Here is a 16,953-nt window from a genome sequence, read left to right as displayed (position 1 = left end):
GAGAGTCTGAAGACAAGAACCAAACACACCTACGGAACTTGGGGCAGAAGTTTCCACTGGCCTTTGGGACTCTTAGCACTTGCCAATGGAAGTGAGGGCTAATAGTTTTAGTTCCCAGGTTTTCTGCTTCAGTCTTTCTTGCTGTCAGCATCCTTTCCCCTCTGGCCACACAGGATTTATGGCCCCTCTGGAGCCAGGGGCAGGAGCCACAGAACCCCTCTAACCTGAGGACAGGTGACAGAATGGAGAGGGGAGGGTCTGTGAGCCAGAGGAACTACAGAAACACTTTAGGAGGCAACAGGGTAGGGACTGTTCTCATAGCACTAGTGACCCAGAAAGAAAAATGGCCCTGAAGAAGGACACGGGCTTGTCATAGTAAGAACCAGACACAGCAAGGAGATCTGTACCCATGCTTACCGAGCAGAGCATCGAGGGTTTTCTGTAATTAGAGCAACAACCAGTTATAGCTAGATACTGAGCACAGCAGAGAGGCATGCCAGACAAAGCTGCCAACCTGGGAACGGAAACCAACATGTGTGGATTTGGACAGGAGAATGGAAGACTGAGTAGCTAGATCCAGACCAGGGCTCTAAAGCCAACGCTACAAAATCCCAGCATCTGAGGGAGAACACGGCAGGCCAGTTAGTTTAGTGGTCGGGACTTGCAGGGCCCCAGGAACACCTGGGCTAAGTCTAAGTCTAGCACTCTTTCTTTCTTTCAGGATAGCAAATTAAGGAGGCTGAGTGTTCTGTTGTCAGCTCTCCTCAAAGCCTTCTGTCATTTAAATATCTTAAGTAAACAATCTAAAAAAACGACAAGACTTAGGGCTGATGAGATGGCTCTTAGGGTAAAATCAAGCCTGAGGCCTTGAGTTCGATCCCCAGAACCCACATGTAGAAGGACAGAAGTGACACCCACATTTCCTCTGACCTCCACTCAAGTGCTGTCACTCCCCACATAACACAAAATTAATTAATTAGTTTTTTTTTAAATCAAACAAGCAAAACTAGCCCTCACCATTCCTTGGACAGCCTTCTCTGCCTGCCAGGGCCACCATTCTGTCTTCCCTGGTTTTCATGGAGATTAAAATGTGTCAGTAGGGGCACACATCTTTAACATCGGAACTCAGGAGGCAGAGGCAGGAGGATCTCTGTAAGCCTGGGGTGGGAAGAATGTGCCCTTGGTTCCCTTCCTTATCACTTTTTGTTGCCCCTGGCCTGGTACATCCCCCCACTCACCAAAGCCACTGAATACAACAGTCACAGACAGCATCTCCTGTGGGTATGTTTCTCAGCTTTCACTTCCTTAATGTCTATGGTTGTTAAATCCCTTGAGCACTTCTGTACAGTAACGTCGTGACTTCTGTGCCCATCCCCCACAAACACCAGCTCCCTGACTTCCCTGCTACCTTCTCATCCTCTCCTTCCTGGTCTCCATGAGACACCCAATGACTAGTAAATGGGTTGATTCAGGATGTGTGTATGTACAGGTGTGTGTATCTGTGTACGTGTACAGCTGCGTGTATGTGTGTATAGATGTATCTGGGTGTGTGTGCAGGTGTGTGTATCTGTGTATGTGTACAGGTGTGTATGTGTGTATAGGTGTATCTGTGTGTGTGTACAGGTGTATCTGTACAGGTGTGTGTATGGGTATGTGCCTGTGTTTGTGTACAGGTGTGTGTATGTGTGTGTGTGTGTGTGTGTGTGTGTACAGATATGTGTATCTATGTGTATTCATTTATTTGATCTGTTTATTTCTTTTGTTTAGGCTTTTTTTGCACTTACTGCATTTATTATTTATTGGTTTTGTGTGGGTGTGGGTGCCATGATGCACTTGTGGAGGTCAGAGGACAGCTGGCAGTAGATTGTGTCCTGCCCCCATGTGGGACTCCCCAGACCTGGCAGCAGGAACCATTACCCTGTGAACAAGCTTGATTTTTCCTCTGTCATGTTTCCTAAGGGCTTTTGTTTGTTTGGGGGATAATCTCTCCTGTTGTGCAAACTGGCCTAGAGTCCATTATCAGCTGAGGAAGGCCTTGAACCCCAGATACTCCAGCCTGCACCTCTCATAGTCCGGGGTTGTAAATGTCTACCACCATGTCTGGCTTTCTCTAGCCTTTCTGTTTAATTCCTCTGGTCTGGTCAGCCACAGCCATGAGACACATCTCTGTAGGGCACTGAGATGTAGCTGTTACCATTCAGATATCTGCTCCGTGCCATCTCTGTATGCCCTTCCAGAGGATCCAGGTTCAATTCCCAGCACCCACATGGAGGCTCACAACTGTCTGTAACTGCATCCATGCAGACAAAACACTCATAAACATAAAATTAAAAAATATTAAAAATCAGAACAACTCTACCACCCCAACTTGACCACCACCCCAACTTGCCCCTGCCCATTTTCACAAAAGGCATTTTACATGTTTTACCTCATTGTAAGTGTGAGTATATTAATAGCTAGCTCCAGTGTGTAGAAGGGGAAACTGACGTCCACAAAGCTTTCCTGCCTTCCCTGTGCACATAAACAGGACCAAAACTCACCGAGCTTGGACTTAAATGAGGCCTGTGACATTTCTGTGTCATCATTGAATAAGGGGTGCCTCTGCCAGGAACCTCAAAACTCCCAGCAAGCAGGGTCAGAAGCTCACTCCAAACTGTCTTCTCCTTGAGTCACCCCACCCCCACCCCTGCTCTTACTGTGGACAGCGTTCTTTTGGTTTCTTAAATCAACTTCAGTCTCTGTTTTTCTCTGCCATTTGGGCTCCGTTTTTGCTCATTGACTCAAACATGAGCCCAAAGCTGAATTTAGAATTCCCTCGTCAATATGACCATATTTGTTCAGAGGTTCATTGAGCCACTAGTTATTTCTGGCATGTCTGCATGTCTTTTTTTAAAATGACTATTTTTAAAGGCTGTGTAACCAGGACACGAGGGCAAAGAGAACCTATGCATAGGTTTCCCAAAACGTGACAAGGATGGAGGGTGGTGGCAGCAGGAGAACCCTGGAGCAATGGGTCCTTCTGGATATCAGCCCCCGACTATCTCTCTTCCAGTGCTACAGATGTGTACAAGGTGGCTCCCGGAGATGAGGGCCTGGGTGCCAGTGAGGGAAAGAAGGAAGCAGACGGTCAGAGATACCAAGAACATATCTTATAAGCTGAATAAGCCAGGGTGTTATTTACCTAGTCTTCTGTGCTTCTCTGTGTATGCATGTATACTTGTGTGTGGATGGAGACGTGTGTGTATGGGGACGGGAGGACAATTTAGGGTGTCATTCCTCATGTGTTATCTACCTTTATTTTTTTAAAAAAATGTGTATGAGTATCTTAGGGTTTTACTGCTGTGAACAGACACCATGTATGACCAAGGCAAGTCTTATAAGGACAACATTTATTTGGGTCTGGCTTACAGGTTCAGAGGTCCAGTCCATTATCACTAAGGTGGGAGCATGGCAGCATCTAGGCAGGCATGGTCCAGGAGGAGCTGAGAGTTCTACGTCTTCCTCTGAAGGCTGCTAGCAGAATACTGGCTTCCAGGCAGCTAGGATGAGGGTCAGTATCTCTTACTCTGGACAGTGACAGTTCAATTATGGTTAATCTCTTGTCCCTACTGAAGACGCAAGTTCACTTTACAACATATTTAAGAATATAGGATAAACCAGATATGGTGGTGGTGCACACCTTTAATCCCAAGACTGGTGGATCCCTGAATTCAAGGCTAGCCTGGTCTACAGAGTGAGTTCTAGGAAAGCCAGGGCTACACAGAAAAAAACCTGTCTTGAAAAACCATGAGAAAAAAGGAAAAAAAAAAGAACACCGGATAAATCACATAGAAGAAGGAGTTGAACAGTGGTTTTCCCAAGCACTGGCTCTGTCCATCGGGCTCATAGACGTCAGACCAAATAAAGCGTTATTAAAAACTGGCTTCTGGCTGGGTATGATGGCTCGTGACTTTGATCCCACAACTTCAGAAGCAGAGGCAGGTGGATCTCTGAGTTTAAGGCCAGTCTGATCTACATAATGAGGTCCAGGCTAGCCAGGGCTACATAGTAAAACCCTGCCTCAAAACACAAAAATCAACAGCAAAAACCTGAAGAGATCAGGGCCATGGGGGTGAACTTATTATTGTTTGGCTAAATTGATATGGTACCAAGATGCCTTCCCAATATGTACACTTCTATTCATATAGACAAATGTTGCTCACGGCCTTTAGAGAAGCCCACTTTGTGCCTGTGTATGTGCACATATGTATGTGCACCACAGCATGTGAGTGGAAGTCAGGGGACCACCTGTGGCAGCCACTTCCTTCCTTCCACCATGTGAACCCCAGGGGTAAAACTCAAAACCATCAGGCTTTGACAGCAAGAGTCTTACCTGCTGAGCCATCTTCCCACCCTATTCTTATTCTTATTTAATTAAAAGCAAATTGGACACTAAATGAAAAAAGAAATCAAAGAAAAAGAGCATGACTGCTCACTCAGTCTGGTGGAGGAGATTTATTGGAGATTATATGGAAGAGGATCGCCAGAAGCAGGGACATCTGGGAGAGTCCAGAATGGACATGAGCAGAGTCATGTGTGGAGAGGGATGCGGAGAAGAAAGAGGGGCAAGAGGAGAACCAGGGGCAGCACACAGGAAGCCCAAAATTACAAAGAGGGCAGTTAACCAAAATGGTTGGACTATATAGGGGAAAGCAGGCCAACTCCTGGTCCTGGAGAGTAAAGGGCAGAGAGCAGGGTATGCCAGCCAGGAGGACACTGTAACAGGTGCAGGGAGAAGCTGACAGCCAGGTCTGCTTTGATAGGTTAAGTAGGCAGCTCAGCCATTTGTCCCAGGTTTGAAAGCTAACAGTCATAGCATAAAATAACCCATGGGCTTGCTTGTGAAGAATACCAAGTTTCTTTGCAGTAAGATTTGATTTTGGTGAATAATCACCTCTCTGCCTTTTTCTGATGAACCTGTCAGCAATGGTCTCCTGGGGCACTCTACGAAACTGACAAAATGAGGGGAGGGACCTGTGTGTGTGTGTGTGCCTGTGCCTGTGTATGAGTGTGTGCATGTGTATGTGTGTGTTGTGTGTGCATGTGTGTCTATGCATGTATGTGAATATGTGCGCATGCGTATGCCTGTGACTCTGTGTGTGTGTGTGTGTGTGTGTGTGTGTGTGTGTGTGTGAGACTGTGTGTGTACATTCAACAATGGTGTCTTTTCAGAGGACTTAGGACAAGCCGTTCATTCCTCATAAGCCGTTCATTCCTCATCACTTGGCAGTGGCCCAGCGCCCCCTTGCGTTTGGGGGCTGTGCTCCTGGAAATAGGTCTTCTATTCCGAGTGGTTACGAAGCTGCTTTGGAGAACAACCTGGGTGTGAGCTACTTCAGACTTTTCCTCCTTCCCCATGCCAGAACAATTTACTCATTCATTCCTTTAAAGATGCCTCTGTGAGCCATACATGAAGATGAATATCTGTAATCACAGCAATTTAGGAGATTATGAATTATAGGCTAGCCTGGGCAACATAGCAAGACCCTGTCTCTTAAAAAAAAAAAGTATTTTTCAAATACTTGTGATAGGTCTTCTTATCCTACCTTACAGATTTAATGTCTGGATTCCTTCCTTCAAGCAACTCATGGCCACTGTCATAGCTTTTTCTGCATAGTAAACCATCCTCTCACCCAAACCCTACTGGCTTAATCAATAACCAGGGAACTTGGTGGTTAAGAGCACTGACTGCTCTTCCAGAGGACCCAAGTTCAATTCCCAGCACCTGCATGCAAGCTCACGACAATCTAACTCCAGTTCCAAAGGCTCTGACACCCTCTTCTGGCTTTTGTGAACAGTACACACATGTGTAACAATTTAGAGCTAGCCAAGGTGTCTAATGATGTAACCTCAGCACACAAGGGGTGGAGGTTAAGAGGCTCTTGGGAGAAGTTTAAGGCCAGCCTCAGGTACTTGCTAAGTTTAATAAGACCAGCCTGGGGTATGTAAGGCTGTAAGGAGTCAGAAATAGGTTTAAGGCCAGCCTGGACTACAGAGTTTCAACTAGGGCTACATAGAGACCCTATCTTAAAAAAAAAAAAAAAAGACAAAAGGAAGGAGACCATCTCCATTGGCAATCTTTCCATCATGGCCCATCCAAATGGCAATACCAGCAAATCTAACCTCTTCATTCCTGGCCCAAGACTTTAATGCCTTTGAATATCTTCACCTGGATCCAAGACAACTGATCCATTTCACATAAAGTTTAGAGAAAAGTTTTGTCATCTGATCTTGTGTGTTGTGTTTTAAAGTACAGTTTATAAATAAAAACCAGCCATTTATTCAGCAGGGTAAGACCAACGTGTAGATTTCAGGACAACTGGTCGACTTCAGTGAAGTTCCCTGAGTGAAGGAGTTGGTCCATAGCAGGACCTGGAATGACATGACAAGGCGCATCCTTGGGCCATGGTCCTTGCCTTTCACTTTGAGACAGTCTCATTGTTTTCCTATAACAATACATAAGACTTGCTGGTCTGTGAGCTTCTGGAGAGTCTCTACCTGGGTTTTATGTAGGCTTGGAGGATTTGAACTCATGTCCTCATGCTTAAATGGTGAGCACATTTGCCCAGTGAACCATCCCCCACCTCCTTCCACCTTGTTTTTTATTTGTCTTGAGAGAGAGTCTCTCCCTGAATCTGAAGCCCTCTATTTTTTTGTTAGTGTTGCTGGCCAGCAAGTCTTGGGGAATCTTCCTGTCCCCAGCTCCCAGCAACGGGGTTAGATATATATGGCTCTGACCCATTTTTAAATTTTATTTATTCAATATTTTTACATTTTATTTATGTATAGTGTGTGTCTATGCATGTGTGTGCGTGTATGTGTGTGTGTGTTTGAGACAGAGTTCCATATATCCCAGACTGGCCTCAAACTTCTTATATAGCTGAGGATGACCTTGAGTTTCTGATCCTCCTTCCTTGACATCTTGAGTGTTGAGATAACAGGTGTGCACATCTGGTTGACATGGTGCTGGGATCAAACCCAGATCCTTGTCCACTGTGCTGGTTGCCATTTGTACCTGGCTTGAATCACCTGGGAAGATAAAGTGGCCTTTGTCAGGTTGGCCTATGGGCATGTCTGTAGGTCACTGTCTTGCTTGATAGCTATTTGGGAGAACCCAGCACACCATGGACTTGTACTATAAGAAAGCTGATCTCAGAAGACAGAGGCTAGTAAATATGAGATTGAGGCAAGCCTTGTCTACACAGTGAGTTCCAGGTCAGCCGGAGCTGACCCCCTATCTCAGAAGTTGGAGACAGGGAGATGTGTAGATGGAGGAGCTAGCTGGGCACAGCTCTGAGAGCATGCTGGGGAGCAGTATCTCTCCATGGTTTCTGCTTCAGCTCCTGCCTCCAGGTTCCTGCCACGATTTCCCTCAATGAGGGATGGTGTCCTGCAAGTATGAGCTGACCAAGATCACAGTATTTACCACAGTGAACTGCACTGTGCGTGCTAGCAAGCACTATCCCAGCCGAGCTACACCCCCTGCTCCCCGACCCGCCACTCTTGAGACAGGGTCTCATTACATGGCTTAGACTCCAAGTCACAACCCTGCTGCCTCATTGTCACAAAGGTTAGAATTACTGGCACGCACTACCACACCTCATTTTTGTTGTTGTTGTTGTTGTTATTCTAAGTGGTATCCTTAAAACTATTAGTTCCCTGAAATTTTTTTTAAGTTGTTTGCTTTTCTATTTTTTTTAAATTGGACCAATGAGTTTATTGGAGTCATTTATAGGAATATGAGTGATACAAATGCAACTGCATCACCATAAATCCCACCCCATGTGGGCGATGAAAGTAAGTTTTTTATTTCCTGTCTTATAATCTCCTTTTATTCTTTTTCATTATTATTACCTTTTTTTTTTTTTTTTTTTTACAGTCCAGTCATTACCCTCCTCCTGGTCCACCCTCCCACAGTTCCTCATCCCATACCTTCTCCTCCCTATCTCCAAGAGTATGTCCCCGGCACCCTGCTTGCCAGGCCTCGCCACTCCCTGGGGCCTCAAGTCTCTCGAGGGTTAGGTGCACCTTTTCCTACTGAAGCCAGATCAACCAGGCAGTCCTCTGCTGTGTATGTGTTGGGGACCTTGGACCAGCTTGTGTATGTTGCCTGATTGGTGGAAAAAGTTGTTTTCTAGTATATAGAAATGCGCTTGGTTTTTAAATATTTCATAGATTCCCCAATGCCTATGGTAAGCTCTTATTTTAGTTATAATGGTCCAAGTTCTTCAGGGGTGACTGACTCTCAAGCGACAACTGTTAATTCTCTTACAATCTCTATGGTCTGTTCCCCTTTGGGTTTTCCACATTGACCCCATGTCTTTACATTTAATGAAGTTTCTCCTCTTTCCCTCTAGATGAGGCCGAGGCCCATATTGACTATGAAGAAAATTTCCCAGACGACAGATCAGTGTCATTCAGGGAACTCATGGAAGACTCCCGCGCAGAGGGAGAAAAGGAAAAGGCTCAGGAAGACGCCTCTGACGAGACACCAAAACAAGATCGTCTGGTCTTCACTTCTGTCTCTAAAGAAAATATAGCCCAAGAAAAAGCCTTCGTGCCAACCACAGGCTTGCCAGTCGCTGGGAGCAGCGTCCGCACAGACTGGCCGAGATCCCGCCTACACCGGAAGTACTCACTCTGGTTTCCGGCCGAGACTTTCCACAAGCCAGAGCTGGAAAAGGATGTGGGAGATGAGACCAAAGAGCCACTTCCTGTCGGAGACAATCACAGTGACGAGAAACCGGCCCCAGAGGAGTCTGAAACGAGGCTGGTCTATGCCACCACCTACAGCCCCTCAGAGCCATTTGTGGATAGGAATGACAGCAAGGCAGAGGACCCAGGGGTGAGCAGCAGCGATGATTCCTGGTTAGACGGCTACCCTGTGACAGATGGGGCTTGGAGGAAGGTAGAGGCTGGGCAGGAGGACGATGAGGACAAGGGGCATGGGTCAGTGGGACCAGATGAAAGTGTCCTCATGACTCCTGATCAGCCTATTGGGAAAGTTAAAGAGCACAAGAATGTCACCGTCACACCAAGCGAATCTGTGATACACAGCTCGATTGGTCCATCTCAAATGCTTGACGTAGAAGCTCTGGTTCCGGGACCCATCAATGTGTCTGAGACTGAGAGTTCCCATACCTGGAATGTTGATTTGACCAATTATCAATCAACTATACCCCGGAGAGTTACCACACGGCAGTCACCCACGGCCACCTCATCCTATGAACTGATCACCTCCACCCAAGAGACGGTACCAACAGCCCTCCAGCCGACACGTAAACGCATCCCCTCGACTAATGTGGAGGCCACCCAGCCTCCAGCGGAGGTCACAGCTCCTGAGGTTCAGGATAGCTTCCCATACCTGCTGTCTGAGGACTTCTTGGGACAGGAGGGCCCTGGGCCTGGTGCAAGCGAGGAGAAACTTCTTCCAACCTTGGCACCGTGTGTGGGGGATGAGTGTCCCAGCTTCAGGAAAGGCCCAGTGATCGCCACCGTCGTCACTGTCCTGTGTCTACTGCTGCTGCTGACAGTCGTGGGAGCCGTGTGGGGCTACCGTAGGTGCCAGCACAAGAGCTCTGTATACAAGCTGAACGTTGGACAGAGGCAGGCTAGACACTACCACCAGCAGATTGAGATGGAGAAGGTCTAGCCTCTGTCAGCAAGGGCTCTCACAAAGCCGCTTGGAGGAAGATTAACTGTGATTCTCGGGATCTGAGGTGGGAAGACTTCATCCTCTAGAGTTCAAGTCTGGAGGTGCCTAAAGGGTAGAAAGGGGTTGGTGACATCATCATATGTGTCAAGGTCTCCTCAACCAGCTGCCCTGGATTTCATTGCCCGAAATCCCAGACCTCTGCTTTGGCCCTATTCCAATATAAGGTTGAGGAGTAGCTGTTTTAAAATCGCCTTTTGTTTCGTCTTTAGAGAGAGAAAATCACAAACTCCATGCTCCAGGGCTGGCAGTGAAACCCAATTCTTGGTTTCTTCTCTCAGGGTTAACAGTTTCTCTGAACTCCAGGAAGAAGGAATGATTTGGAAGCGGGAAAATGTTTGAAGAAGTCGAAAGACTGCTCTATCAAATATGGGCACTGCTTGGTGGAGGGTGAATAGAGACGGACATGGACAGCCCAGCCCTGACCCATCCCAGCTGTCGCTTATCACAGTGACCACTGAGTGGTGTCTCAACAGTGATTCTAGAAAGACAGTCCTCCGACCAGGGCACATCACCTGGGGAGTTGTTGAAGATGTGGCTGGGCCAGCTCTGAGCTAGGTCTTCAGGTAGTTCTGATGTGTGTTGATGTTAAGAACCGTTGGCTTCTGTCATGGGGTGATCTTGGAACCCTGGAAGGCCCGGAGACAGGGAGGTGAACACCGCCTGTGCCCTTTCTCACTTAGCCTCGGCATCTCACAACAGCGTGTAAAGTGTCACCTCTGGCTGTCTCCAGGGTGTTAGCTCAGAAGTAAGCACACCATGGGTTTCTATCTGAATTACGTTCTTGAAGGCGTGAAAGAAAGTGGTGGAGGCCGTACATTTTTTTTTTCTGGGGCACCACAGGAGTGTCTGGTTTTGTATGGTGGTAGTTTTACAGTTGAAACGTAGGTGGACAGGGAGTGTGGCTCAGGAGCAGAGAATGTGTCTAGCAGGTCCTGGGTTCAATCTCTGGGTATGGTGTAACCCTAATCCTAAAACAAAAAAGTTGGTGATGGTCTTTTACCAAAGGAAGAAAAAAGATCTCATGATGTATTTTCTGTGCTCTCACCTGCTTGAGTCACGCTTTGGCAAACAACAGGATCGATAGCTACGGAACGGTATAACACAATACAAAATCCCACGGACCATCACTGGGTCACACAAAAGCCCGAGGGGACCAGCAAGGACACATCTGCTTCAGAAGGAACAGAGAGAGGGAAGAAGATGTTTCCTGTATGTAGCCAAAGAAGAACTCGATGGAGTAAACCCAGAGACTGTACATTTTTAAATCAGATTCGAATCTCTTGTGAGATAGCGTTTCTATTTTTATGACTAGTTATGTAAAATAACCTTTGCGTCCACACGGGGATGGTGTAAGTAACTAATTAACCCTGGAGCCCTGAATTTATACCAACTTGTAAGTAGATGGTATTAATACAAATGTCTTAATAAGTTTATTATAAATTATTAACACATGTCAATGCATTGTTCTGTAATACGGACTGTGAAGTCAGCACAGCATGCTCGCTCATACATTTTACTAATTCGCTGTCATCTTAATATGAAAGGACAGGCGGCTGCTCGTGGAAGGGCATGGGTCACGGGCTCACCAGGAACCTAAGCTGTCACTGCAAAAGCTTTGAGAGAATGGCGATGCTTAGGAAAATGGAGAGGGGGAGGGGTTATATTAATACAAAGCTTCTGATATATCTAAAATAAAGTTATTTCCCCCACATTCTTGATCAATGTATTGAATTTCTACATCCCTGGACCACTTTTTAAACTTGTGTGTACACACACATGTTGTGTGTGCATCTGCGACTGTGGGGGGGGGGTCAGAGGGCAATCTCAGGCGTTGATCCTCACCTTCCACATTGTTTACCACAGGGTGTCCCTGTTGTTCACACCTGCATACACCAGGATAGCTCTCTTGTCTCTTGACACACATCTCTCTGTAGATTACAGATGTCCACTCCTGAGCCTGGCCTGAGATGGGTTCTGGGGATCAAACCCCAGGTCTCACACTAAGCGCCTCACCCACTGAGCCACCTGACTTTTTAAAAAGTATTCACTAGTAAAAACAATGTTTTAGTGCTTGCTGTGTACACTGTGGTTCTCTCTAACCCTGGCCTCAGCTTCCTTACCTCCTGCTGCAGAATTTGGGGGGCAGAAATTCTGCCCCTTCTCTCCTCCTTCCAGCTTCTCATGCCAATCATAAAGGAATTTGGAGAACATGCTAGAAGTCTAGAATTTAGATTTTCTCCAGTGCTGCTGAGCTAGAACCTGCATGGAGAACAGTGCACTAGTAATAATTGTGTGTGGTCAGGCCTGAGAGACCTCACCCAGTGACCCCTCCTCTCAATAGTTAAACTCTCAAAGGAATAATTAAGGAGGGCTAGACAGATGTCTGCAAATATGCCAGCTGACAGAAGGACCAAAGGTTGGTATGGAGCTGGCAGGGCACTCAGTGACAGGATTAGCCATTGGAAGGACCCTGCAAGGGGAGCTCTACCCTGGAGGAAGATGCAGCCATGGTCCAGCCAGGACCTGGAGCAGTTGGGGATAAAGACCTGACTACTCTCTACAGTCTTCAGAACATGTGTCCAGTTGGCAACAAGAAAAGCCCAGATACTCTATTCCATAGGGATGGGGGGGGGAGGGAGAGAAGGAGGGAGAGAAGGAGGGAGGGAGGGAGGGAGGGAGAGAGAGACAGAGAGAGACAGAGACAGAGAAGAGGTTTAGCTGGGAGGGATGGTGTAGTTAAACAGAAACCATTAGCATAAATGTCATCTCCTTGAGTAACATCCCCTGACACCTCCAGCCACCAAGAGTCTGTGACTCTCAAGCCCCCTGTGTTGCAGACACACAAGGCAGGTGAAGATCTTTCAACTGCTAAAACACTAGTAAAGTATCTAATGTACCCTTACTCACAGTGAGACCTACCTTCTCCCCCACTGGACCAGTGGCATGGAGATCAAAGGGGCCCACCTCCTTACTAAAATGGGAACTATCTTGTGTAACTCATGCTCCAGGACTCCCATGAGATCTAGCCACCCCTTGTCAAACTGAGACTATGTCCTTGCTCAGTCCCTCCTGTTATCCTCACACACTCTCTCCTCTTGAGAGCGCATGCCCACATGCTTCAGGAATCCAAATGTAGGACTTTGACATTCAAACACTCCCGGGGGCACAAAGTAAATCCAAATACAAGAACTGTAATAATATTAACCATTTCTTATAGCTTATCGAACCATAGGAGAATAAAACTAGAAAGAAAAAACAATAGCTAAAGAAAGTATACAAACATAGGAATTGAAGAGACACTTAAATGGTTAATAGGTCACTGAAGAAAGGGGTCACTGAAGAAAGGCAGACATAAACTGGATGCAGGTGAAAGTAAAAGCTCGATTTTTGGATATAGCAAAGAAGAAAGTTTACAACTACAAATGCTTCTATTTAAAAACTCAGGGCTGGGGGCTGGAGAGACAGCTCAACGTGGTCAAGAAGACTTGTTCTTAGAGACACAGGTTTGATCCCCAGCACCACGAGGTAGCTCACAGCTGTCTGTAACTCAGGTCAAAGGGATCCTACACCCTCTTCTGACCTCCATGAGCTACAGGCACACACGTGGCTCACACACAGACATACCTGCATGCAAAGCAGTCGCACCTAAATAAACATAAGAAAAGTACTGTTTTAATCACGGCTGCAGAGATACCTTAGGGGTTGAGAGCACTAGCTGCCCTTTCAGAGGACATAGGTTCAGTTCCCACCACACAAGGCAGTTCACAACCTTCTGAAACTCTTATTCTAGGGAATCTGACACCATATGGTGGCCTATACAGATATACATACAGGCAGAACACATAGACATATAAAAATAATATAATTCTTTTAAAATAATTTTTTAAAAAAATCAAAGAGGTAATTAAAGAGGTGCTTAGCTGTTAAAAGCACTCACTGCTCTTACAGCAGACAGGCATTTGCTTACCAGCACCCACACTGGCCCCTCACAACTCCATGGCACTCCAGGTCCAGGGAACCCAAAACCTTCCTATGGTTTCCTCACACACTCCCACACTCACACACATAAATAAGAGTAAAAAGGATTTTTTTAAATAAAATAAGTCCCAGATAAATATTTTATGAATGCCCTTCAATAGTTTAAAAAATAACTTACTTACTTTTATTTTATGTGCTCTGGTGTTTTGTCTGTAGGTGTGTCTGTGTGAGGGTGTCAGATGCCTTGGAACTGGAACTGCATACAGTGGTGAGCTACCCTGTGGGTGCTGGAAATTGAACTCAGGTCCTCTGGAAGAAGAGCAGCCAGTGCTCTTAACCTCTGAGCCATCTCTCCAGCCCCCTGAACCTCAATACTTTTTTAATGACTAAGCCAAACTTCAGATCAGTAGATAGACAAAATAAAGCCCAGGGCAGAAACCAATGAGACAGAGCTGAAAGAGGGATATAAAGAACCCAAGCATTGGCTATTTCTTTGTTGTTGGTGGTGGTGTTGGTTTGGTTTTTCCCTTGGTTTTTTTGGTTTGTTTGTTTGATTGTGGGTTTTGTTTTTTTGTTTTTGGTGAGGCCACCACTACCTGGCTGGGTATTTAAAAAATATAAATGAGTTTCACAAATCCTAAGCAAAAGTAGCCAAAGTAAAGAGGAACCATGTGATGATTTTTATGTGCTTGGCCCAGGGAGTGGCACTATTAGAAGGTGTGGCCCTGTTGGAGTAGGTGTGTCACTATGTGTGGGCTTTAAGACACTCATCCTAACTGCCTGGAAGCCAGTATTCTGCTAGCAGCCTTCAGATGAAGATGTAGAACTCTCAGCTCCTCCTGCATCATGCCTGCCTGGATACGGCCTTGATGATACTGGACTGAATCTCTGAACCTGTAAGCCAGCCCCAATTAAATGTTGTCCTTATAAGATTTGCCTTGGTCATGGTGTCTGTTCACAGCAGTGAAACCCCAACTAAGACAAACCCCAAACTAAGAAAATTAAGAGATGGAAACGGGGAGACTACCATGGCTCTCAGCTAAATCCAGGGCATTCTTAGGGATCCTTTGGAAATCTATATTCCAAGTGATGAGAAATTAAGAGGAAGTGAATAAGTTCCTGGACAGATGTGACCAGCCAAAGTCACATAAAATGATACAGACAAGAGTTTTCTATATTGAGCAAGGAGAAAAGAGCAGTAATAAAGTGACTCTCAGAAAGAAAACCCAGGAGCAGACAGACTCATCTGTGAATTCTATCAGACCTTTAAAAAAAACTAACGCAGTAATAAAGTGACTCTCAGGAAAGAAAACCCAGGAGCAGACAGACTCACCTGTGAATCCTATCAGACCTTTAAAAAAAACTAACGGGCTGGAGAGATGACTCAGCAGTTAAGAGCACTGACTGCTCTCCCAGTAGGTCCTGAGTTCAAATCCCAGCAACCACATGGTGGCTCACAACCATCTGTAATGGGATCCGATGCCTTCTTCTGGTGTGTCTGAAGACAGCTACAGTGTACTCACATACATAAAATAAATAAATCTTTTAAGAAAGAAAGAAAAAAGGAAAGAAGGAAAGAAAGAAAGAAAGAAAGAAAGAAAGAAAGAAAGAAAGGAAGGAAGGAAGGAAGGAAGGAAGGAAGGAAGGAAGGAAGGAAGGAAGGAAGGAAGAAAGATAAAATAATCAACAGTAATCACACACCTTTAATCCAGCACTCAGGGCCGGGCGGTGGTGGCGCACGCCTTTAATCCCAGCACTTGGGAGGCAGAGACAGGCGGATTTCTGAGTTCGAGGCCAGCCTGGTCTACAGAGTGAGTTCCAGGACAGCCAGAACTACACAGAGAAACCCTGTCTCGAAAAAAAAAAAATGTTAATCCAGCACTCGGGAGGCAGAGGCAGGTGAATCTCTTGCATCTTCAAGGCCAGCCTGGTCTACGAAGCGAGTTCTAGGACAGCCAGGGCTACACAAGAAACCCTGTCTCAAAAAAATAAAACAAGGGGGCTGGAGAGATGGCTCAGAGGTTAAGAGCACTGGCTGCTCCTCTAGAGGTCCTGAGTTCAATTCCCAGCAGCCACATGGTGGCTCACAACCATCTATAGGGAAATCTGGTGCCCTCTTCAGGCAGGTGGATGTATATGCAGCAGAGCACTCAGACAAAAAGTAAATAAAATTTAAAAATAAATAAAATAAAAATAAAAAATAGGCTAAATGAATGTTCCTCAAACTGCTGCATGAAATAGAAATTGAAGGAACATTGCCAATCTGAAAACCAGTATTATGATGATACCAAAACAGGTAAGGACATAGCAAAAGAAGAGAGACCAAGAGTCCATGAATGCAGACCCCAAAAGTACCAGTAAAACACTTGCAAACTGAATTCAGTAACCCATCTTTTTAAAATGCATACCATACTCAATTTGGCTTCATTCTACAGTTGCCAGGACAGTTCCGATGGCACAGAACATCCAGCCACTGTGCGCAGAACCACAATTGCCCTAGCAGATGTAGGGAAGGCTTAGAATTCCTCATAGACTTCCTTATAATTGTTTTTGTCTTGTTTTAGTTGGGTTTTTCCCTCCTTTGGTTGGTTTGGCTTGCCACATAGCCCAAGGCTAGCTCGAACTGCAGCCTCCTGCTTTGGCCTCCCAGTGTGCTGGCAATATGGCCAGTACCACCTTGCCGAGTGTCCCTTGTTTCAGAACTGGCTAGGTCCTTGTTCCTTCTGCTTGCTCCATTTCATTTCTGTGCCCTCCCCTCCCTTTTAGTGACATGCATGCAGCAGCTGCCATCAGAACTCACACCCAAAAATGATCTGGGTCCTTCTTTGAAAGATGCTGCAAATATTTTTCCTTCTGGGACCCCAGATCTCCTCTAAAAGGTTTCCTAGGCTTCCCCCATTCCTAGACAGCCCAGGAGTCTAGAAGCCAACTCAGCTTTGGGAGACCCAGGAGTCCTGCTGTAAGAATTCTGCCTTAGAAAGTGACTGTCAGAAGCCGCAGGACTTGAGAGAACAGAGTCCATTGCAGTAGCGTCCTGGAATGACAGAGTGTGGCTACAATCCCTGAGCCCAGTGGATGGAGGAAAACAGTGAGAAATAACCAAAATAAAACACTTAAACTATCTTTTCTTAAAAAAAGAAAAAAAGTTATTTTTCCAACTATTTTCCAAGTTCTAATTTCCTCCAAGACAGAGACTGAACATACCACCCTAACTCTAGGGG

General features: G+C 45.9%; 1 protein-coding gene across 1 annotated transcript in view; it reads left to right on the top strand.

The window, feature by feature from the left end:
* Window positions 1–9,756, top strand: part of Susd5 (sushi domain containing 5) — a 39,934-nt gene extending 30,178 nt beyond the window's left edge. The window contains exon 5 of the mRNA XM_028767443.1: window positions 8,397–9,756. Within this exon, the coding sequence (XP_028623276.1) occupies window positions 8,397–9,691 (1,295 nt within the window). The 3' untranslated portion in view covers window positions 9,692–9,756. The remainder of the gene's footprint in view (window positions 1–8,396) is intronic.
* The last annotated feature ends 7,197 nt before the right edge of the window (window positions 9,757–16,953 follow it).

Source organism: Grammomys surdaster, unplaced genomic scaffold, assembly GCF_004785775.1.
Source record: "Grammomys surdaster isolate TR1022 unplaced genomic scaffold, NIH_TR_1.0 172, whole genome shotgun sequence".
Taxonomy (NCBI): Eukaryota; Metazoa; Chordata; class Mammalia; order Rodentia; family Muridae; genus Grammomys; species Grammomys surdaster.
The sequence above is the reverse complement of the archived record's forward strand: the minus strand, read 5'-3'. Positions and strand labels throughout refer to the sequence as shown.